Source organism: Alligator sinensis, unplaced genomic scaffold (assembly GCF_000455745.1).
Source record: "Alligator sinensis unplaced genomic scaffold, ASM45574v1 scaffold585_1, whole genome shotgun sequence".
Classification (NCBI taxonomy): domain Eukaryota; kingdom Metazoa; phylum Chordata; order Crocodylia; family Alligatoridae; genus Alligator; species Alligator sinensis.
In genome coordinates, this window is record NW_005842530.1 from 364,934 (window position 1) to 388,680 (window position 23,747).

General features: G+C 46.9%; 2 protein-coding genes across 2 annotated transcripts in view; both read left to right on the forward strand.

Moving 5' to 3' along the window:
- Positions 1-1,217: 1,217 nt before the first annotated feature.
- Positions 1,218-16,930, forward strand: SSBP1 (single stranded DNA binding protein 1). Its single transcript, XM_006031810.3, has 6 exons — positions 1,218-1,428; positions 10,202-10,265; positions 13,212-13,352; positions 14,441-14,528; positions 14,764-14,852; positions 16,769-16,930. Exons 1-6 carry the CDS (start codon positions 1,405-1,407, stop codon positions 16,810-16,812), a joined length of 450 nt encoding a protein of 149 aa, XP_006031872.1. The 5' UTR covers positions 1,218-1,404; the 3' UTR covers positions 16,813-16,930.
- Positions 16,931-17,786: 856 nt separating this feature from the next.
- Positions 17,787-23,747, forward strand: part of CREB3L2 (cAMP responsive element binding protein 3 like 2) — a 127,285-nt gene continuing 121,324 nt past the window's right edge. The window contains exon 1 of the mRNA XM_025213467.1: positions 17,787-19,124. The gene's annotated coding sequence lies outside the window, so the exon portion shown is untranslated. The remainder of the gene's footprint in view (positions 19,125-23,747) is intronic.

Below are 23,747 nucleotides of genomic sequence, written 5' to 3' on the forward strand. Positions count from 1 at the left end.
CTAGATGCCTGTCTGCCCTTAATGACAACCACCTGTTATGCACATGATGCAACTGCGCCATAGACGTAGACTGCCTGCAAGGGCAAAGCAATTATCACAGGAGAAAAAGGACCGGGTCTCAAAAGAGCCAACCCAGCTACAAAGCTTGGGCTTGACAAGGTGTGACAGTTTCAGTTGTCTCTGGTTTCTATTCAGTTTTCTTCTGAACATTTTTTTTTCTGCCCCAGGCGTGGGACGGGAGGAATTTTTCTCCTACCTCTTGCTACAGGTGTCAAGTTTGGTTTTTGTTGGGGTTTTTTTTTTGCCTTCCTCAAAAGTACTTGGTGTTGGCCATGGCTCGAGCGGCGTTGTGCCAGGACTTCTGGTTAGAGGGCCTTGCCCCTCCACTCAAAGTCAGCCTGATCACCACTTCTGAGAAAAGGAACAAGTTTTACCCCATGGTTAGATTGGTATGGACTGTGGAGAGTTTTGCCTTCCACTGTGATCAGGTGCACGGGCCGGTCTCTCGAGTACGTTTTAACCACACATGCAGCATGGGGACACCCACAACCCGTATCCCCCTGTAGGGGATAAGGGTAGGGTTGCCAAATCTATTTGAATCTATTCTGGGAGGCTTCATCACATCGTGTGATGTAATGACTGATCTACTGTACTGAGAAGACTTTACACCAGGAAGGCAAACGCACATTACCATTGCATGTTAAAAACCCACTGGATTACTGTATCCATTTGGATGTAACATGTAATATTTCTTTTAATGAATATCGTTTATCTCGTGGGTGACTCAGCAGTCTCCTGGAGATTTACATTGCATCCCTGTAGACTCGGCAACCCTGGATAAGGGGCGGGTTTATACGGGCTGGCTAGGTGCTGGTGGTGCTTGGGGGCAGCTTTCAGAACAGGCTCTTAGTTTGAATGGGAACGATCCAGGTTTGAGCAGGGGCCTGGAGCAGGCAGCCTGCTGAGGGCCCCGCCAGCCGTGCAAGGAGAGCGTGCAATAAAGAGATGAGGGACCAGCTACGAGCAGAGAGCCCGGCCCGCCAAGCGCGCGCCTGCCCGAGGGCCCGGCTGAGCGGGAAAGAAGATGCTGCTTTTCCTCAGCGGGGTGAGGGAGGAGGGACAACGCGGCGCCCAACCCCCAGCAGACTCCGCTGTGCGTCACGGGCAGCAGCCCCCTGCAGCCAATCCGCTCCCTTCCCGCGGCCGGAACGAGGGGGGAGGGGCTGCGTTTCCCGCCGGACGTCCCTTGCTGCGGGCCCGCGGCTCGTCCCTTCCTCCTTCCCCCACGTGTTCCCACCGCCGCGGGGAGCCAGGCGTCAGGTGCGGGTGGTCACAGGGAGCCTCGGCTCTCACCCTTTCCCTCACCCCTGCAGGTGCCTGGGTGCGGCCCCCGGGAGCTGCGGCATGTTGCGCAGGCGGGTGGCGCAGGTAAGCGGGCTCCTCTCGCGGCGGAGCTGCGGGCCGCGCGTCCGCCCCGGGGTGCGGGGCTCCGGGCTTGGACCTCGCGGCGGGGTGGTGTTCTACGGGGGCGCTTGGGCCGGATGTGTGGCTGCAGAGAGCCCTGTCTCTGTTCTGAACAGAGATGCAGCGGGACCAGGCCTTTGGGCATCTCACGGGGGGTGCGTTCATGTAACACAGATTAAAAAGGCAGAGGGTGGAGCTAGGAGTAATGGTGTTAAGTTGCAGCAAGGGGAGTTTAGGTTAGATATTAGGAAGAACTTTTTAGGAAAGTATTCCTAAGTACTGGCCAAGACAGTTCCCCCAGTTTGAACATGGGTAGATGTCTGGGAGGCACTAGACCGCCAAAGGTTAGTGCTGACCTAGTTAAAGAGCACTTGGAGGGGCTGAATGGGTACAAGTCAGCTGTGCAGGATAACCTCCATCCATGGGTGCTGAAGGAATTGGCCAGTGTCATAGCTGAGCCGCTGGCGCAGCTGTTTGAGTACTCATGGTGCTCTGACCAGGTCCCTGAGGACTGGAAACAGGCCAACGTGGTGCTTGTTTTTAAGAAGAGGAGAAGGGATGAGCTGGGTAACTTTAGGGCAGTCAGTCTTACCTCTATCCTTGGGAAAAATATGGGAAAAATCATTAAAGAGCACATTTGTGAAGACCCAGCAGGGGAAATGATGCTGAAAGGAAACCAGCATGGGTTCATCACAGGTAGATCCTACCTGACAAAATGCATTTTGTTGTGTTTGATAGATTCTGGCAGCCAGTTTGTGGGGGTACTGAAGATAGTTGGCAGGTTTTGTGTTTTGTGCTGTAGGAAGTTGGCTTTAGTTCTGGTGATGAGGTTAGGTGCTTCTTTGAAATTATAAACCATTTATCAGAGCTGGGCCTATGAACTGCACTTCATCAGCCTCCTAGGTAGTAGGTACAGAAACTCCCTGTCCCTCACTCTGTGATGCCTCCATTTTCATTTTCACTGACTGGCTTTCTTGCCTGCATTGCGTGCCAGGCCAGCCTGTGGCTTCCATCCAGGACCAGGAGACACCAACTGCAGGTACTTCCTCAACCTGACAAAGGGTTCTTCAACCCGAAAGCTGGCATCCTGGGTAGCTAAGCCGAGCACACTGGGAGCCTGACAACTGCACAGCAACCAGCAAGCGTCAGGTCTGTCAAAGATGTGACAGGTCTGGGCTTTCCCCAGCCAGGACTGTGCATGTGTATGTGTTAGCTGGAGGTTATGGCACCTCCTACCTGCCTTTCACCAGAGGATCATTGGTTCTGGCATTTATGGGGCTGCCGCACTGTCAGCAGTCCCACCAGGCCTCCCTACCCTGGCAGGGTGCAGTTTTAGTGGTCATGTCCAGGACCTGGGTCCTCCTCTTTCCCCATAGACCCATCCCATACCTTCAAGTTCGTCCTGGCAGGGGAACGAGCTCAGCAGGGACATGTTCTTTCCCTGCTGGCTGGTGATGCATTTAGTGCCCCCTCAAGCTGAGAGCGGGGCATTAACTGTTTTTTTTAAAAAAAAGAAAATAGGTGTGGATGGAGTGAGGAGGGTGGCATTCAGTCCGTCTGCACCTGGAGCTTGGGGAACCCCAGCAGCGGGAGGTTCACCTTCAGGAACACCAGCTGCTCCACCAAACCAGCATCCAGGCAGGTGCAGTGGGGTGTCACTACATCCCCAGTGATGCTGAACACCTTCTCGCTTGGCAAACTGGTCGATGGACAGGACAGGTGTTGCTGGGTAACTGTGGCCAGATCTGGCCACACCAGGCTGCAGTTTGCCCAGTAGGCCAAAGGGTCGCACAGCAGTGGCTCCACATCCTCGGCAAGATAGGCAGCCACCAAGGCGTGAGCGCTACCTGCCTGATGCTGGGGTCTGTTGGCTCTGGACCCCACCATAGAAGCCATGCCCTTAGCCCATATTGGCAGCGCGTGTGGTAGAGGACCAGACTGGCTCATGGATGGCGTGCTAGCATGAGACAGTGGATCCTCCTGTTCCACATCCCCCCACCTCTGCTATTCTGCCTCCCTGACTTTCTTTACCAGCACCTCCGTCCACTGATTCAGTGTTTGGCTGCCACATACAGTGCCCTTCACCCTTGTGTCACACATGGCGGCCAGCACATGGACTGTACTGGACCGCAAGGGATCAAGCTGTTTCCTGATGCCCTCCTTCAGCCACCTCACCAGTGCCTGAACGTCTGGTGACAGCAACCTGCCCCAGCCAGGAACATTGATCCCCTGGAAGCTCTCCACTTGGCTCTGAAGTTGCCTCACTATGGGGATCACCTAGCTAAGGAGATTGGCAGCACTGAGGTTCTCGTTGGCCTCAAGGAAGGATTTGAGGACCACCAAGATCTGGGAGATGGTATCCCACTCAGCTTTGTTCAGGGGGCCACTGATCCCGATCTCCCTGAGCTGGTCTATCTCATAGATGGCCTTCTGTTGCTCCACCAGCCTCTTGAGCATCAGGTATGTGGAGTTCCACCAAGTCTCTACATCCTGCATGATTTTTGTGCTGCGGGATGTTCAGCTCTGTTTGTTTGTTCCGCAGCATCTTGCCCCCCTTGTTGCTGCAGTGGAAGTAGCCTGACACCTTCCTGCACTTGGAAATGAGCTTGCTGGTGGTGCTGGCGCCATCACTGGCAGCCGTGTCCCCCTCCAAGGCATCCGTGACAACAAGGTGCAACTTGTTTACCACACAGCAGATGCCAACAAAGTTGGCATCACGGACTGCCTTGACCATATTGGCCCCATTGTCGGTGACCATGAAGCCATGGGTGAGTTCACCCTGCCCAGTGAGCCATGCCTCCACCAGTCAGTTCATGTCCCCCATAATCTCTGCTGCTGTGTGGGACTCATCCAGCACCTCGGCTTGAAGGAGAGCCCACCGACGGCCTGACTGGTCACACCAGTGTCCTGTGAGGGAGAGGTAGGTATGATCTTCACCCCAGCTACTCCAGATGTCTGAGGTGAAGTGTAAGGCCACCTGTGGACCTGTCTTGTGCAGCTTGTCCCTCAAGTACTCCACGCATGCTTCAGACAGGGATGGCACCACCTTTCTACTGAAGGTGGTACATGCGGGCACTTGGTATGATGGGACTGCAGGCACCATGAGCTGCCTGAACCCTGGCCACTCAACAAAGGAGAAGGGCTGGCCATCGACAGCAAGCATTTCCCCAATGCTCTGAGTAAGTTCACTCGGCCTTGCAACACGCCCCACTTTCTGTCCGCCTTTCCCCCACTGTTCCAGTGTGGCCTGCCTCTGCGGGGACGGGAGCTTTGGAGCGTGTGGGAGACGTCCCTTTGGGCACACTCCCACTGGTGCCAGACTGAGGAGCAAGAGCAAGGGGGTGGTGCCTGTGGAGATGCATCAGCATTCCTGTGTTGGTCATGTTTTGTTCCCTTGCCCTGGCTAATTTTGGCTCGGCAGTGCAGGCAGATAGAGTATGTGGGATCATTTGCCAGTTCAAAATGATCCCAGACCACACTACACGCTCGCTTCTGGGGTCTGGGTGCATCTGTGGATGCTTTTGCACTTTCCCCCTCCTCAGCAGGCAGAGGCATAGCAGGAGGAGGAGCAGACTCAGCTGAGCTGCTTGCCTCCAACTCTACATCAACCTCCTCCAAAGTGCCTTCTGAGGAAGGAAACCTGGCTCTAGGGGAAACTTGAGGGGTATGGAGCACAAACTCAGATGATTCTCCCTGCTTCCCCAGAATTTCCCTTGCTAGGGCCCTGAGATCCAGGTTCAGCTCCAACTCTTCCTCTGGCACTGGAAGGCTCAGCATGGGAAGTGAAATGGGGGTGGAGGAGACTGTCGTGCTGCTGCTTGTTGTTGTCATGGTGGTGGGGGAGGGGGGTTATGCCTGGTGCTCATGGAAGGGATGCAGTCTCAGGCACAGTCAGAAGTCTTGGGCACAGGCAGGGGCTGTGGCACTGCTACACTCTCCTTGCTGCTTGTAGCAGTCTCATCCCTTTTAGCTGGCACGCTTCATGATGTGTTTCATGTCTTCCTTTTCAAGAAATATATAAATGTATTTGCGTTCCTATATAAAGTGAAAACTGTAGGTGTGGTGCAGTGACAGGATTTACGAACCCAATTAGAAATATGTCCGCGTGTAGAAAAACTCAAAAACATTGGTGTGTTGGAAAGAATGACCGTATAAGTGAAAACTGTAGGTGTGGTGCAGTGACAGGATTTACGAACCCAATTAGAAATATGTCCGCGTGTAGAAAAACTCAAAAACATTGGTGTGTTGGAAAGAATGACCGTATAAAAACAAATATATATAGTAAATTCCTATATAGAGCAAATGCTATTGTAACCCTATCCAATATAAGTATAAGATTCAAAATAATAAATCAATGAATATAATAATAAAATAAAAGCACCTACAAGAAGGTGGTCTTCTGAAATCCCTCTTGCTAGGGTACAGGGAATCCTTTAGAAAATCAGTGCTCATAGCTGTAGTGGTCTGACAGAGAGCTGCTAGAACAGACAGCTCACTAAGTGACAGCAAAGCAGAAAGCAGGGCAGTTAAAAAAAAAATGCTGCCTTTTATGAAGTTTTTCTGTACCTCCCCCAGAGCACTGGGGTTGGAAGGGACCTCAGAGAAGGGTGACAGTCACTGGCCAGCTACATATGTCAATGAAGAGAGCACTCCTTCCTCCCCCTCCAGCCCCTTACTTTACTTTCTGTTTCCCTGTGGGGAAGCCATTAAAGGTAAGCCCAGCTTCAGTCAAAATTTGAAACGTTTTGAACTGCCCTGTTTCGTTTCAACCCTGTTTTGAGCCTCTCTGTTTCGTTTAGACTTTGCTGTTTCGAGGTCGAAATGGCGCGAAACAGCGTTGAAACAAAACAGGCAGCGAAATTTCGCACAGCCCTAGTAGCAACCTGTAAGTTTATCAAGGAAGGATAACAGAGAGTTGGAGATGCACTATTTACCAGGGCACCACTAGGAATAATGGGTACAAACTAGTGGAGAGTAGATTCAGATTGGACATTAGGAAGAAATTTTTCACAGCAAGGGTGGTCAGAATTTGAAACGGGCTGCCAAGAGAGGTGGTACTATCACCTAACTTAGAGGTCTTCAAGAGGAGGCTTGATAGACACCTGGCTGGGGTTGTCTAACCTCGGTCCTTTTCTTGCCTGGGGCAGGGGGTCAGACACTATGATCCTTTGGGGTCTCTTCCAACTCTACAATCTATGAGTCTACGAAAGTAGTGAAGCACTGGAACAGATGGCTCAGAGGTGGTGGAATCTCCAACCTTGGAGGTTTTTAAGTCCTAGCTAGACAAAGCCTTGGCTGTGATGGTCCTGCTTTGAGTAGAGCAGCAGTTCTCAACCTTTTTTTGTACCAGGACCCATTTGTAAACATTGATGGCCAGTCCTGACCCAGTAAATAGTTTAAGTAGAAAACAGACCCATAGTCCTGTTGGTGCCCCTCACTTCCAACCCACATCCCCCCATCACCCCCATCCTTGCCCAGCTGGTGCATCTCACTCCCAATCCATGGCTGCAGCCCTCACCCTCAAGCCCTGCAGGTGCCCTTCACTCATGACCTGCTGGTTCCAGCCCCCACCACTGTGTGAGACAGAGGGTGGGTGTGTGTGGCAGGGGAGTGGGTATGAAGGGGCATGTGACCCGCTTCCCAGATTTGTGCATCCACAGCAGGCATAGGTCTGCAGCCTGGCTGGACCAGTACCTACCTCTGAGGCCCAGTGGGCAGGACTAAGCATGGGAGGGCAGAGCAGGATGGTGAAACATGTTGCTGCCGGAACCCCTACAGTAGCCAGGCTGGCAGCAGTGTGAGGAGTAACAGATGGGGGCCATGCTGCCCTCACTTTCTCCCGTCGCCAGTTACTTGTGCACTGGGCTGCAGCTGTACCCTGCTGCCATGTCCTGGCCACCACTACTGCTCCCCTCTGACCACAGCTCTACCCTGGAGAAGAGGTGGGGTGGTGAGCAGCATCGCCTGCACCTCCCTCCAGCCTCACTGACACATTGTCTGCCCTCCCTCCACCCATTAGACTTACCTGTGGGGAGCTACTCTCCACACTGCCTAGCTGCCCTGTGCTTGTGTGTGCACGCATATGGCAGCCCCAAGCAACCCCTTGCAGGCTGGAACTCTGCCAGCCTGCGAGGGGAAACCTGCAGTTTCCCACGTTTTTCTCCTTGAAAGAGGAATCCATTTTCAAAGTTTGATCCATTTTGAAATTTGCTCTCAACCCTTTCATATATTCTTGTGTTCCACTTTTGGGTCACAATGCATAGGTTGAGAAATACTGGACTAGATCACCTCCTGAGGTTCCTTCCAACCCTCATTTTATATGATTCTTTGATTCAGTAGGACACTTACCACCATAGAAAGTCTCAGTCAGGAGACCAGCACCACCTCACAAGGACCTGGGTTGGTGCAGGACTGCCTGCGTTTATTGTCACATTCTCCAGCTTACACTGGGTGCTGTTCACTCAGAAGCCAAAGTTTGGTGGGATTTTTTCCCCTCAAGCTCTAAGAGTGGTGAAGGTGGGGTGGGGCAGGAGAACAGTAGATTAACAACATTTCTTTATCTTCTGTTTCAAGTGAAATGCTTCAGTTGTCCTGTCCACTTGAATTTGACTCTGCCTGCCCAGTGGCAAGTTATTTGAGATGAGAGAGATTTTCTTAATGGATTGTCTCTTCTGTGGGTCCTTGGTCTGTGGTGGGGGGCTGATAACAAAATGGATTTGGTCCCCACAATTATTTGTTTTTCTTTGGCATGCTGCAGTGATTCAAAAAGAACAGGATGGCAGAGCCTACTTGGCTGATGGAATTTTCTTTGGAGACCAGTCAAGTTATGACAGGGGTGTCAGACTCATCTGGCCCCCATGGTCCAGATTAGTGGCATGGTGGGCAGGTCTGTGGGCCAGTCCAGGACCCATAGGCAGCACCGCAGGCTGGATGATAGGGCTTCACAGGTGTCTTTTTGACACACCCAAGTGACAATATTTGTGCTGTATTCCTTCATGATTCCTTAATAGTTTGACCACTGGTTCTACCTGAACTCCCTTAGCAAGAGTTCCCATAAATCAAAGTTTCTTTCACAGAGGCATGGTCTGAGGAAGTATTTGTTCCCATTAAACCCATTACTACAGACTTATATGTAATGGGATCTGGAGAGCAGTTGACTATAGAAACCATAGCACAGTAATTCTTTCAAAGAGCTCTCATCTCAAAGCTGGAGCTGCTATTAGTTTTGTGTCTACTGCAGCTGCACCTACTCGTTGTAACACAACCTTGAAATAGTGAGATTTAAATCCTCCACCATAATGTTTGTAATAATTTGTCTATCAGAAAGGAACCTTGACTCCATAATTTGAATTCTCTTTACCATTGCCATTCCTAATTGTAGTGCTAGAGCTTCTAGTTAACGTGAATGATTCAAAACAATCAAGTCATACCTTCTGGCAAAAAACTTGCACAACTTTCTAATGTAGGTAGAAAGAGTCACAGGGGATAATTATTATATAGTTTGAAACATGTATGACATTTTATTAAGCTTAGTTGTGAAGTTTATAAATGGCTCTTCCTACACAAACCCACCCTCACCCTACTAATGCACATTTCACAAAATTGAATCCACTATTAAGAAAAGTAAAAGTTCCCTATGTGTCTTATTAGGTCTTGTGTGTAGTTTCTTCCATTGATCAGGTATACCGTGCCTTATCCTCTTCAGAAATTATGTGGAAAACAAAACGGCATAGCCTCCAACTGTGAACCTTTAGTTAGTTGGAATCTTAGTTTTTATATTTAAAGCTTTTGTGTTTTGGCCTTAGTTTAACAGCCACTGTAAACCAAATTACATGTTTTTTTAATATCAGACCAGCATATGTAGAAAATTTAATTTTTGTACAGGAAAGGTGAAGTTATATCTTCAGGAGGCCAGCATAAAAACACGCTTGTTTCATGGTATGGATTATCCCCTAGTTTAGTATCTTTGATTCAAGAAAAGTTATGAGTCATCCTTCCCTATGTTTCTGCCACCACCTTTTGATGCAAGAAATTTACCTAACCTTCAATTCTTGCTAAGGACAATTTACCTAACCTTTAGGTCTTTCCAAGGACCTCATCAGCTCTTGAGCCTTCCACCCCTAATTGCTCCTTTCTTCCTTCTGTGACATGAAAATTGCAGGCATCAAGTTTCTTCTCCCTGTTTGTCTGCTTAAGTTTAACCATGAAAATTAGATTTTGTTTTGTGGCACTAAGTTGTTTTTAGTGTTGATGGGGAAGCTGAGGCACTCACTTATGTCATTGAAGTTATATATGCAGTGCTGCTGAGGCTCTCACGTCTTTTCAGTATTTGAAGTGAAGCAGAAAAATAATGAATTTATTGAAGTCGGGTGTCTGTAAAAATATTTTTGTTGTGCATCATGGAGAAACTGTGGTGATTGTGTTGCTATGCATTTCTCAAAAGTTACATACCTTGAAGGAACATCTTCAGTCCTTTGTTTTTTCCCCAGCTGCCTATTAAAGTCCCAGCTCTGTTTAAAACACTAAACTAAATGCTTGACCTTAGTACTGAAGTAATCATCGTTTTGGCTGCTTTGTGCTGAATCTGGGCTTGCTTCCCCAGAAAATATCTTGAGACTTGAGCATTATTGCTCGCTTGTTAACAACATTTCTGTAAGCTTTCAGAATATGAGATTTATTGTGTGCCTCTGGTATTGAGTTGATTGGCCTGGAAACTAAAGCATCTCTCTTACTCTAGGTGTTTTGGCAGTCTGTAAGATGTGAATCTGATTTGGCCACCACCTCTCTGATACTTGAAAGATGTAAGTAACTCTTTTGTTATGTGTTTTGAGACCAAAACACATCTGTAAGTTTACTGTATTTCTAAATGAAGCGAACAGTGAAATACGCTTGACAGATCAGCCTCTCTTCACAAAAGAAGACCCTAAATATATACTAATGTATAGAAACCTGCATCATAGATGCATTATAAAAGACTAGGTAGATATTTGCTCCTTAAAAGTGACCCTTTTAGTGGGGGAGAAATACGTTGTGTTCCTCCTCCTCCTCCTCCCCCCCCCACTGATCATTCAGTTCTTGGCTCCTCTACTAAGATTGTAAACAGTGATATTGAATGTGTGGTATATAAATATGTAGTATAATAGATTCCTTTTACTTTTGTACAAAATCAAGAAAATACTACTTTTCCTTTAAAAACCATTAATAATTTCTGCTTTTAGCCTGTGACTGGAGGTTGCAATGTTTTGGGTTTGTTTTTTTTTTTCATTCTATATGGTTCTCCTAGTCTCACTACTACTGATCTCTAGATTTTTGGTAAGTATCTTTACTGCTTGATCTTATCTGATTTCTTCAGGTGATACTCTGTTATCCGATACACCAGTCAAACAGAGGGCAAGCATAATCTAAAGCTAAATAACACAGTGCCCACTAGCGTGCTACTTTTATAGGGCATAGCTTCTAGCTTACTTTCTAATATACTGAGTAGAAAGAACAAAACAGTAGCTTCGACTGAAGAAGGATCAGGATTTCGGTAATAAAATCATGTCGCTACTCATAAATATGCATATACATCAGAAACATTGTAAGCTCTTTTGAGTGTTATAGAAGAGATTAATCTTAAGGTGGGATTTAAAAGTGGAGAGAATAATACTTGCCAAAGGTTGGTAAGGTTTTTGGAATAGCTACATAGTGAATTAGAAAACATTATGAGAAGGTAGAAATAAATTTGATCTCTAATTAGGATCCTTACCTGTGACTGGCTAAGCATAAGCATAACTTCATTCGTGCGAATAATCCTTTTGTCGTGGTGTGCTGTGACCAGTGGGGTCCCTCAAGGCTGTGTCCTAGGGCCTACACTATTCAACATCTTCATTCATGATGTGGACATTGGTATCAGAAACAGACTGGCCAAGTTCGCCGATGACACCAAACTCTGGGGTAAAGCGTCCACACCTGAGGACAGGAGGGTGATCCAAGCTGACCTTGACAGGCTCAGGAAATGGGTGGACGAGAACCTGATGGTGTTTAACACGGAAAAAATGCAAGGTTCTCCACCTTGGGAAGAAAAACCTGCAGCAGGATTATAGGCTTGGCAGTGCTATGCTGGCTAGCACTACGGGCGAAAGGGACTTGGGGGTCATGATTGACCACAAGATGAAAATGAGCCTGCAATGTGATGCTGCAGCTAGTAAAGCGAGCAAAACGGTGGCTTGCATCCATAGATGTTCTCAAGCAAATCCCAGGACATCGTTCTCTGACTGTACTCGGCCTTGGTGAGGCCGCAGCCGGAGTACTGTGTCCAGTTTTGGGCTCCACAATTCAAGAAGGATGTAGAGAAGCTTGAGAGTGCAGAGGAGAGCCACACACATGATCAGAGGTCAGGAAAATAGACCTTATGATGAGAGGCTGAGAGCCGTGGGACTCTTCAGCCTGGAAAAGCGCAGGCTCGGATGATCTGGTAGCTACCTATACGTTTATCAGGGGTGATCACCAGGATCTGGGGGAATGTCTGTTCACCAGAGTGCCCCAAGGGATAACAAGGCCGAATGGTCACAAACTCCTCCATGGCCGTTTCAGGCTGGACATGAGGAAGAACTTCTTTACTGTCCGAGCCCCCAAGGTTTGGAATGGACTGCCACCAGAGGTGGGTCAAGCACCTACTTTGAACGCCTTCAGGAGACATTTGGATGCTTATCTTGCTGGGATCCTATGATCCCTGCCAACTTCCTGCCCCTGGGGCAGGGCGCTGGACTCGATCTTCCGAGGTCTCTTCCAGCCCTAATGTCTATGAAATCCTCTTGAAGTTAAAGCTGGCCATATGTGTAAATGTTAGTAGGATCATGGCTTCCATCCATAAATCTTTAAGGGCCACATTTTAAGTACAGTGGCATTTATAGGTGCAGATAGGTACCTAATAGGATTTTTGAAAATGATTAAGCAGGATAAGCACCACATTACCTTTGGAATCTGTCTCCGTATTGTCTTACAAAGGAAGTTGAGAATCACTTAGTTTACACAGGGGAGATTGTGTATAAATGACTTGTTCAAGCCTCTGCCTCAGCTCACTGAGGGAGGGTACAGGGCCCCACCTCCCTCCCCATGGCACTTCTTCAGGAGAATTAGCAGCATGGCACACTGGCCACAGGGGGGAGGGATGGCAGCCGGAATTTCTGGCCGAAACAGCAAAAGAAGCCCACAACCCACTGGACAGGCAGGTGGGCCACACACAAACCGCGGGAGGTGCCCCAGCCTCTCCAGCTGGCGCGGCCTTCCCCACCCAGTGCCCAGGGGCCATGGCCCCCTGCTGTCCCCATCAGTATGCCACTACACCCTGGGGTACTGTGAGAGCCTTCTAAGGTGCCATGTAATATTAGCACTGTTAGGTGTGAAAACACCTATTCATGATTCGGAAGATAAAGCCAGAGATTTCAAATTGGTTCTGATACTTTGAATTCCTTTCTCACCTGCTTTGGTCTTTCTGAATTCTTTGCAAGAGGAGAATTGCTCTGTTATTTTCCCATAGTCAAAAATAAGTGAAAGCTAAGACCTGGCATTTTCCCATGGGTGCCTTGAAAATAACAAGGCTGAGAACTGCTGAGTTAGAAATACTAAACTGATTGGCATTAATGTGTTTGGGATGAGTAACTTTCTCCCACTAATGAACCTGAACCAGTGCTCTTTAACTTTTTCAAGGAAACATCTTTTTGTTCTTGGTACAACTGAGCCCAATGTTTTCTCTCATGTTTCAGCCTTGAATCGTATCCAGTTACTTGGTCGAGTAGGACAGGACCCTGTTATGAGGCAAGCGGAAGGAAAAAATCCTGTTACAATATTTTCTCTTGCAACCAATGAGATGTGGCGATCAGGGGAAAATACGACATCCGTGGCAGGTGAGCATGTATATTTACTGTAGTGAAATAATATGCTTGGAACTTGCTTGGATGATATATTTAACACAGTGGTTCTCAACCTTTTCACCTGGCAGGCCAAACTGGCAGTGTCCGGTGTGTCTGTAGACTGGATACAACCCTTGTTCCCAATCTGGTGCCCCAGTGGGCATAGCAGGCACCATCTGGCCATGTGGAAGGAGGTGGGGGGGGCAGGCTGGCCCTAGGCCCCAACCCAGCTCCAGTGGGAGGGAAGGAGGCATGACCTGGCTCCAGTCCAGAAGCAGGAGGTTGGAGGGGGAGGAGGGAGGGGAGGGTTTAGAGCCAGAGCTCACAGGGGAAGGGGTTGCAGCTTGGCTGGGCCTGGCCTGGCCCCTGGCTTGGGAATTTGGCAGGGGGGATTATGACTGTATTAATGGTCACTGCTCCCCTCCTGCCAAATTTCTGGACCCATATCAACCCCTGTGGGCCGGATGCGATGGCTCCATGGGCTGAATTTGGCCTGCAGGCTGGAGGTTGAGCACCCCTGCATTAACATTAAATAATATCTAGACAAATTATTGGGTGGTATAAACACATGGATAGAATGGAGTTATGCCAATTTTTACTACCAAGAAACTGACTTATTTTGTATAGAGGAAGCCATTCCCCAATCCTCTGAGGTCGTTATTGAATAGTGATTTGTAGACATACCTTCCTAAGAAGGGAGGGACAGAGTGTTCAGTTACTGTTGCTTCTCCATTCCATTTTGCCATGTCAGAAGTTGGGCAGGCTTTGATCTCGGTGTACTTTCCATGGGAGATGAAAAAATCTTTGTTTAAATGCTCTCATCAGTCTGAAAACCACCCACTTTTTTTTTTTTCCTCTAGCATGTTTGCAGACTTGCTATAAACTCTGCTACTTTCAGTTTGCATGGTGTTTCTGATGCTGAAAAGAAGAGTGGAAATTTGAATCCTGTAAGATTTTCATTTCTCAGATCAATCACCTTGATTTCTTAGCTGAAGAGCTCTTACCTGTTGAAACAAATGCCCCAAATTAGGGAGAGGACTCAGCATCTGCATGTAACACATTCTTCTTCTCATGTAACTTAGGTGATATCAGCCAAAAGACCACATGGCATAGGATCTCTGTTTTCAGACCAGGCCTGAGAGATTTGGCATATCAGTATGTGAAGAAGGGGTAAGTGGACACAGAGACATTGGGAACAGAATGCCTTAACCGTCAGCTAATCGATATGCACCGGGGTGGATTAATGCAGATGTTAAAATAGAAGCATATCTTGTACTTGAAACATTAATACACACTTGCCACAGATGAGAGAGAGAGACAGTTTCTGTGTAATCTGAACATCCAACATATAAAAATAGTGATACAACTCTTGTGGTTTAAGTAATGAATTTTCTTGTTATGTTAGTGCTCGACTCTTTGTGGAAGGGAAGATAGACTATGGTGAATATACAGATAAAAATGATGTGAAGCGGCAGGCCACAACAATTGTAGCAGGTAAGGAGGATCATACATCAAGCCCTCCTTTCCTTCTTTGAGAAGGGATCAGGGAACATTGATATAAAATCTGTCTCTGTCTCATCACCAAACTCTTATCATTTGAAATTCTGAGATGATGTATCTGTAGCTGCATTTTCAATACCTGGTTTGTGCCAGTAGGTGTCACCTGACACTGTTTATGAATTAAGCTAGGTAGGAAAGGGGATAGAAAATATTTGTTGATTGCTGGAAAGTTTGGCAGAAAACAGTAAATTGCTGCCAGCGATTTTGTGTTTAAGTCTTGCATATAGCTGGGTTTCCCAAAGAATTTTTTTTTCTTTTTTTTTTCATGGAGGGCCATTTTCTGGGTGAGACAACACTCTGGGAGCTGCATAACAAAATGAACTTACAATCCAATACCTTTAGGTTTAGTAGATGAAATATGCCTTGCACATACAAAGTTATCATAAGAAGAATCCCATGTGATTGATTGCTTAGTTCAAACTTGTGAGAGACTTAGACATCTATTTTGGTTTTTTTAATTATTATTTATGTATTTTTTTCCCTGATAAAATGTGTTGGGCCATTTCTTGTCAACAAGTATCTCCTAAAACAGTTGGCATGTCGGTATCATGGGGTGTGGGGGTTCACATTCTCTGCTGGCTTACTAAACCTATTACAAAGGATATCAGTTACCTTAACAAGGATCACAGGAGTGTTTACTAAGGTTTGTTAGTCAGTGGATACAGCCTCACTGATCAGTTGGGCTTTTGTCAAGGATAATCATTTAAAAAGTCCTTTTTGAGGGCTTCATTCAAATGCTTCACAAGTTTCAAGTGGCCTGTGAACCTAACTTTGGAATCACTTGGTGCACAGGGTCAGACAAGTTCTCTTCCTAAATACATTAGACTTTTTTCATCATTCTGTCTCGGTGTTTTCAGAGAGCTTTTTTTGTTTTAAGCCTCAGATTGGTGGCTTTCCACCAACTTTTAACATTCCTTTTCTGTGCAAGGCATGTTGTGTGGGTAAAACCAGAGGGAGAATTTGGAAAGGCCTTAAGCAGGAAATGGATGGCCAAGAATATCAGAGGAAAAGTGAAGAGGCTGTACTGATTTCTTTGGATATAAACAGTAGTTAAGAAAGATGGAAAATCCTTTCTTGGCTTCTGTGAATAGCAGTATATTTGTCCTGTACCTCTAAAGATCAGTGTCCTGAGCTGTTAGGGAGTTTGTTTTGGCATTGGGGCCAAAATAACTGATCAATTTAAATGTTACTGTTTCACAGTTGTAAATGGAAAGTTGGGTGAGAGTTGAACAGGAACACATGCATGAGTGTTTATTTCAGTTGTGGATGTTCCTGAAGCTCAGTCCTTTTGCAGTCAATCCCACTGGTTTAGATGGCTCAACATGCACTACATCTGTGATATTGGCCCTTAATGACATAAGCAGAGAGCCCATCAGTCAGATAAGATAGCACTTTCTCTTTCAGTGGTTTTCATTTAAATAATGCCATTTTTACAGAAATGGACTACTTTAGAAACCACTGAATCTTGATCCAGTATGGACTTCCCGCAACCCCACAGATACAGGATGGGGGGTGATCTTGTTTGGTTCAGTGCATGCAGCCTGACCAACATGAGAATTAGCAGAAGAGAATTAAGATCCTTGTAAAAAATTCCTCTGCTGTGTTAGGTCATTCAGCAGCTTTTACCATAGCTAACATGCTTGCCTGAAAATATGTTCACCTTGAAGCAATCTGCTGGAGGGAAAGTGTCAATCAGTGTTTTGTTTCATGGGGGACACTGTTCTGGACAGCAAAGTCCTTGCAACTTGCTGCTAACTTGCCTCCAAGATAGTTACTGTGTATGTTCATATGTGTGGCAGGACAAAATGACATGCCTGATCCTGAAAATGAACTTCTCTGCTTTCTTTCAGATAACATTATTTTTTTGAGTGATCCTCTGAAAGAGAAAATGTGACGTGGTTAGTGCTTGGACACCAACCTATGCCATTCCTTTTGTTTTACCATGTTTAATCCTTCTGAAATCATGTATATTGCTATAGTTTCTTTAAAAAAATAAAACGCCTCTTTTATCTGAATAGGGGAGTATATTATATTTGGATGTTATCAGTATTTTCAGAATGTTCTCTTTCTCTTTCCTTTTTTGTTCTAGCCTAAGGAAAAAAGGATAAACCCTTGAGGGAGTTCTTAGTTCCTGAGTTAGTGAATCAATAAATAAAATGTTGCCTTTCCAAATTCTCTGGGATTTTCAGCCTCTCTCTATTGGTTGCCATCCTCTTTCATTTAAATTTTTGTCCATGGAACTGTACTTGTGTGTGCCTTGGTCATTTTTGTCCATCAGGAGGCACTTGAAGGGCACCAGTGATTTCCTCTGTTTCCCATAGTGTAGCAATGTTTGCACGGGAAACACTCCCATCCTCTTATCAGTATTGGAGGGAAGAGTCTAAAAGCCTCAGTTCAATTTGGGGGTGAGATGGGATAGGTTAAATGGAGGGCTCTTGCACTCACATCTTAGTTTAACTATCAGAACAAATCATGAGGTTTTTATTGCCAGACAGGTCAAATAATGCAAGAAAAAAGTATATTGGTTCTGTGATAAATTGTCTCTGTAGACATAATGATATTCTTTCCTACAGTATCAACTAGGGGAAGAGGTGGGGGAAAGAGAGCCTGAACAGCCTGAACTGGGCAAATTGTCCAGGTGGGGTAGAAAAGGCTGAGGCCAGTACCTGTGCTGACCACACTAGCCTTACCTGGGGACCTCCTGGGGCAGCAGCAGTGCTGATCCAGCCATTTGGAGCCTGACTGGCAACCAGAATGTGGTTCTGGCCAGCCAGGCTCCATTTCTGGTGGTGCATGCTGCTTTTTTTCCCATTAACTTTTTTAACACAGGGGTCTCCCAGTGTCTCCTTTTTGTGCTGCAAATTAGCAGCATGGCAGATGCTTCCATGTGCGTGGCATGCAGTTTGTGGTGCCTCATACTGCATATGCACTCTCATCTATATGTGCCCTCTGACACTTTTTGCAGATCTTTCCTGCTACGAGTAGACTAGTGAAACTGTCCCTTTGCTTATGTTCCCCCTAGCAACATGATGAAAAAAGTGTGTTCATTCCTGGAGAAACTTACTACTGTTATAGTTTCTGGACCTGGATGCTACAGTGACAGGCACAGTGAAAAAGCATACCTGGTTACGTGGACTGGTATTCACATCGAAGGTCATGGTAATTAAGTATTATCCATGGGGCCGAGCTGCACAGACAACGTTCCTTACCCTTTACACAGTTGTTCACACTGTTCCTTTTCCTGAAGCTGAGAACAGAGCATGCATCTTGTGGTTAGGAAGTTCTGAATCACAGTGGAACCAATGCTGTTTTTTTCAATGGCAGTAGTAGGCTGTATTACTTCAGCTACCTTATTCTTTCCTGGTTACTTAGTTTTTATCCAGCATTCATTTACACATGATATACTCCGTTAACTCTGCATGGTCTGTGCTGTCTCCAGATCATGCCAACAGAAGCATAGTCACGCTGGCAGATGACACTGACTTCATGTTCAGCTGATAGTGCAGAAAAGCAACACAGGTGGTAGGGTGGGTGTGGGAGGAGAGTTCTTGCCATCTAAAAGAGACAATCACATGCTAGCTCAGCTTGTGTTCTATGTGTGGAATTCAGCTTTTGTAAAGCATTGGCATACACATCAGAAAGTGATCATCCATACCTATGATCTTGCTGCCTAAAATAGATTCCAAACAATAAGCAGAGTCCTCTTGTTAATCCCCAAAAGGGCCAGAAACTGGCTTCTTCAGCTTGGATAAGTTGATGCAAGTGGTGCTAAAGCAAAATGCATTTGAAAAATGACGACTTAAAGCGTGTCTTTCAATTATGGATGTTAAAATGGGGAAGGTCACTGCTTTGCTTCCTTGGAAGTGGGATGAAAAGTGAGAGGGATGTAAAGGCTCTGGTCACTTCATTGTATGGAAGAGTACTTAAAGCAGAGTGGTCCAAAAACAGCTTACATAAGTCCTCTGTAATTGTCTCCGAGTTGACCTAGTTCTGGATTTGTTTTTAAAGTGCATTTTCTGTTGTCTGAGGCCCTGAACAGGCCAGACCCTAGTTCTCTTAACAATTGCTTCTCTCTCTCTCTCTCTCTCTCGTGATGGTTGCGATCTGTTGGGATGGTGTAGCTGACAGAGCTTACTGTGAAACTTGAGGGTTGGGAGTGAAACCTTCTAAGAAGAAATCCCTCCCATCGTTGAACTCTAACCAGGGGTAAGCAAAAGGCTTGCTTGGCTTGGGCTAAATGTGAGACTTGCCTCTGTGTTTCCCTTAATAACACTGACTGGAGAATGGCCTACGTGCTGATGTCTACCTACAGCTTGGGATCAGGACTTGACTAGCCTAGGGTGCAGGAGTATGTGACCAAATGTAACACGTGTTCAAATGATTTAATTTTTTTCTGATCACACTGGTTAAAGTTACTAATCAGCTTCTAAAGAGGTTATGGTGTAAGTGTTCCATGTCTGATGTGTACAGTTTGCCACAGAAGAAGCACTTAATAGCTTGGCCATTCACAGAGTCTGGAACTGGATGCTGTAGCAACGATGACCACACATGCAGACTTAAAATCTAAAATCAGCAAAATATCCACCACTTCCTTGAAGACAAGTTATAATTAACACCATAAAATTTTAATCAGTGAAGAGTATGTAAAATCAACACACACACATCACCAGCTTATTCCTTATGAAAACCTACTTGACAGAGATTAAAGGAGGGTAGGTGGATCTAGCAAGTTTTAACATAAAAAAAGAACTGCTTGTAGCAAAGTACTGTGTACCTTCCAGTATTTTTCAGTGAATGGTTTTTTTTTCATATGACCCAAGTAACTTTTTGAGTAACCAGAATTGGACAAACCCTAATTGGCATCTGTTTGATCTCCTTCCTGAAGCATTTTCCTTGAAGAGGAATTACTGTATTTATAAGAGATAAGAGAGCGTTCCAAAGAATGAGGTGTGCTGTAATAAACTTCGGACATTGCAAAAGTGTGGAGGATTTCATAATGGGATAGACAGAGCTGGAGGACTGCAAGCCAACTTATTGACACTTGATCAGTCAATCTTGGTGTTTCTGGTGTGGGGGGGAAACCTTCCACCTCCCATATTTATTTTCGGCTGTTACACTTGAGTTGAAGGGAAGCTGTGAACATGGTGCTTGATATAATGTTTTGAAAGCTCGTGGCAAAAAATGCTTTTGGTCTTTACAAAAGTGTGACTTGCATTGGAGAGCAGAGCTCTGATTTGTCCATCTCCACATATGGAAAAACATGAGGGGTGCTCAAAAAAAAAAAAGAAGCAAGTAATGAGGTGGGACTGATTTTTTTGGCAGAAATATCTTCTCTAGCTTCTGTTTCATGATTCATTATTTATGATGGTAATTGGAGTGCAAGCTGACAAAGGGAAACTGTGGAGGGCTTGGGACTAGTAAAGGGATATTCAAACCTCTTAGTCCAAAGTCTCTAGTTCAGGGGCAGGCAATTATTTTGGGCGGAGGACTGCTTACCCAGTTTTGGCAGGCTGTCGAGGGCCACATGGGTAGCCCCCTTGACAGGTGCCCCACCCCCTGGTCACCATCTTGGGTCCAATGTTCCCGGGCAAGCACTGATGGGGCCCAAAGTGGGGCACAGGCGGGCAGGGGTCTGTGGAGCTGGGCTGGGCTTCACCAGCAGGGAGAGGGGGGAGCTGGACCCTGCTGCAGGCACTCATAGCCCACGCAGGGCTGTCTGGAGCAGGCATAGGCAGCCCCACGCAGGTTACAAGTAGCTACAGCGTGAGGGGCTGCTTTTCCCCGCACTCAGCACCAGCTTGTAACCTGGCCCCACTGCCAGCCTGGGCTCCAAGCCAGCTCCAGGCTCACCTGTTGGCAGCAGCAGCTGTGGCCCCCCGCTTGCTGTGCCGGGCAGTGTTGGCTGCTGCTCCCCGCCTGGAGCTTGCGTGCTGGGCAGCCCAGAGGCAACAGTGGCAAACACCAGCGCAGCAAGCGGGGGGGGGCCGCAGCTGCTGTTGCCACGCGCAGCCCCGATGGGCGAGGCCAGAACCAGCGCGGGGCCTAGGCTGGCAGTGGGGCCAGGTTACAAGGTGGTGCTGAGGGGGTGGGGGGGCGGGGGGAAGCCCTCACCTGCCCCATGCTCAGCGCTGCAGCCGCTCACAGCCTGCCTGGGGCTGCCTGTGCCTACGCCTGTGCGGGCTGCGAGCAGCTGCAGCGTGGGGCACTGGCCATGGGGTGGGTGAGGGGCTGCTTTCCTCTGCACTGGGAAGGATCCCGGGGTAAAGCTGAGCACAGGGGTGGGGGGCACTCCCTGCTGCAGCCACTCGCAGCCCGCAGGGCTGTCTGGAGCAGGCACAGGCAGTCCCATGTGGGCTGGGAGTGGCTGCAGCGTGGGTCACCGGCCATGGGGCGGGTGAGGGGCTGTTTTCCCCATGCTCAGCTTTTCCCCGGGCTCCTTCCCTGCCCGGAGTCCTCCCCTGCTCTCCCCGCCTCTCTTCCCCTTGCAGTTCTGGCATGGGGCAGCTATGTGGTCCCAAGCCAGAAGCCACAGCTGGGCCCGGCCCGGGGCTGGGCAGGTCCTGCTGTTGTGGGAGCCCGCCAGGCTTCCCCTGGATCCTACTGCCCTTGGTTCCTGTCATTTTTGACAGGAACCAAGGGCAGATAAATATTTATTTTCTAAATTTTTTAGGGGCCCTGCGGCTGTATTTTGCCCACCCCTGCTCTAGTTTGAATTTAACCCAGGATACTAGTGACAGAAAGACATTGCATTCTGATGATGGTATGATGGTCTGTGTGAAGTTAACTGGAATCTTGGTGTAGATATTACTAGTCATAATAAGGATCACAGTTGGCACTTGGGTACAGAGGCACCTGGATCATTTGTATCCAGGTAGCTCACAACCCACTTATTTCACAGTGGGGTGTTGAATTGAGAATGGGCCACTGCATCTTTTATTTTAAAGCTTATTCCACTCAACTAGACCTCATCAATGGCTCCATGCACTTGTTTGTTGTGGTTGTATATACTGCTGGCTGGTATATAAACCTTCATCTTTACAAAGGAGTAAGGAATAATCCTGTGAAAAATCTGAGTTCTACTGTATAAGTAAGTCTTCATAGATGGGGCCATTATCTGCATGGGCTGAGAAACTGAACTGGGCCTCAGAGAAGTCTCTAGAGGTAAGAAGTTATACACTTTAGTAAAAGGAGCTTGTCTTTCCATCAGTGTGCCTCTTATGTGGTTTTAATAGAAAACTGTCTTCACAGTATGGTCAGTCCCACAGCCTTCATGAGTATTAATTTCACTTCAGAAAAGGGGGCATAATGCCAAGTCTGTGGGAAGAAGAGCTTAAAATAAAAAGCATGCCTAAAAATATTGTAAGTTTGAAATTTCTTAGGCTCATAATAGTGAAAACCCTTTTGCTTAGAAGTTGAGCATGTTTGCAGATACCAGTCAAGACTCAGTCTTGTCAACCATATTTCATACTGTTTGCCTCCAGTAGAAGCTTTGTGCTTTTCCGTTCAGCTCTGATCTCATCTACACAAAAAAAATATGCTTTCTTATTGTAAAGTCTGTTACTGTGCAACACCAGTACCTTTGCTGCCACAGAATAAGTATATAAGGACACCACCCATTTTCAGGCAGTCTCCAAAGACAGCACGCTGTACTGCAAGAAATGCATATGAAAGGGCATAAGATTTTTTGCTCTGCTTTTGACTTATTTTACATTATAGGAAATCACTCATCTTATCCTGGTGCTTTTTAACAACAAAGCAATCTAAGAGCTGTCAATCAAACTTGATAAGTGCATACTTCTTGGAAGTGTCATTGTTTCTAGTTCTGAAGTTTCACTGTATATTGTCTTTCACCTTTTCATAGATTTCATAGACATTAGGGCTGGAAGGGACCTCAGAAGATCATCGAGTCCAGCCCCCTGCCCAAAGGGCAGGAAGTCAGCCGGGTTCATAGGATCCCAGCAAGATGAGCATCCAGTTTGCTCTTGAAGGTGTTCAATGTGGGCGCTTGAACCACCTCCGGCGGCAGGCTGTTCCAGACCTTGGGGGCTCGGACAGTAAAGAAATTCTTCTTTATGTCCAGCCTGAAACGGTCTTGTAGTAGTTTATGACCATTCGACCTAGTCGTCATCCCTTGGGGCGCTCTGGTGAACAAACGTTCCCCCAGATACTGGTGGTCACCCCTGATAAACTTATAGGTGGCTATCAGATTACCCCTGAGCCTGCGCTTTTTCAGGCTAAAGACCCCAGAGCTCTCAGCCTGTCATCGTAGGGTCTGCTTCCCTGACCTCTGATCATGCGCGTGGCTCTTCTCTGGATTCTCTCAAGCTTCTCCACATCCTTTTTGAATTGTGGAGCCCAAAAATGGACGCAGTACTCCAGCTGCGGCCTCACTAAGGCCAAGTACAAGGGGAGAATGACGTCCCGGGATTTGCTTGAGAACTTTAACCCATCCGGGATAAAATTATGGTGACTTGCACGATTTGTATTGCTATAAGCTCCTGCACAGAGTATAACAGTTGCAGCAGCTTCTCCCCACCCCACCCCACTTTTTAAAGTTGCTTCAAGTATATGTTTGTCTATGTCCAGAATGGAATTTTTGCAACAGTGCATCATGTCTACTCTACTTTTACTAGGGAATAAACATATTGTGCACCCAAAGTCTACAGACCTCTGCCATCCCATTCCATGCATGTTCAAGTTAAATGCTATGAGTTGTAGTTACTAGCTGCCGTGGTGAGCATTCATATTTCATCCAACACTGATAACCTTTCTATGGTTAACGCATTATGACGGGGGGGCCAACCCGAGGCACAGGCAGCCACTGCGTAA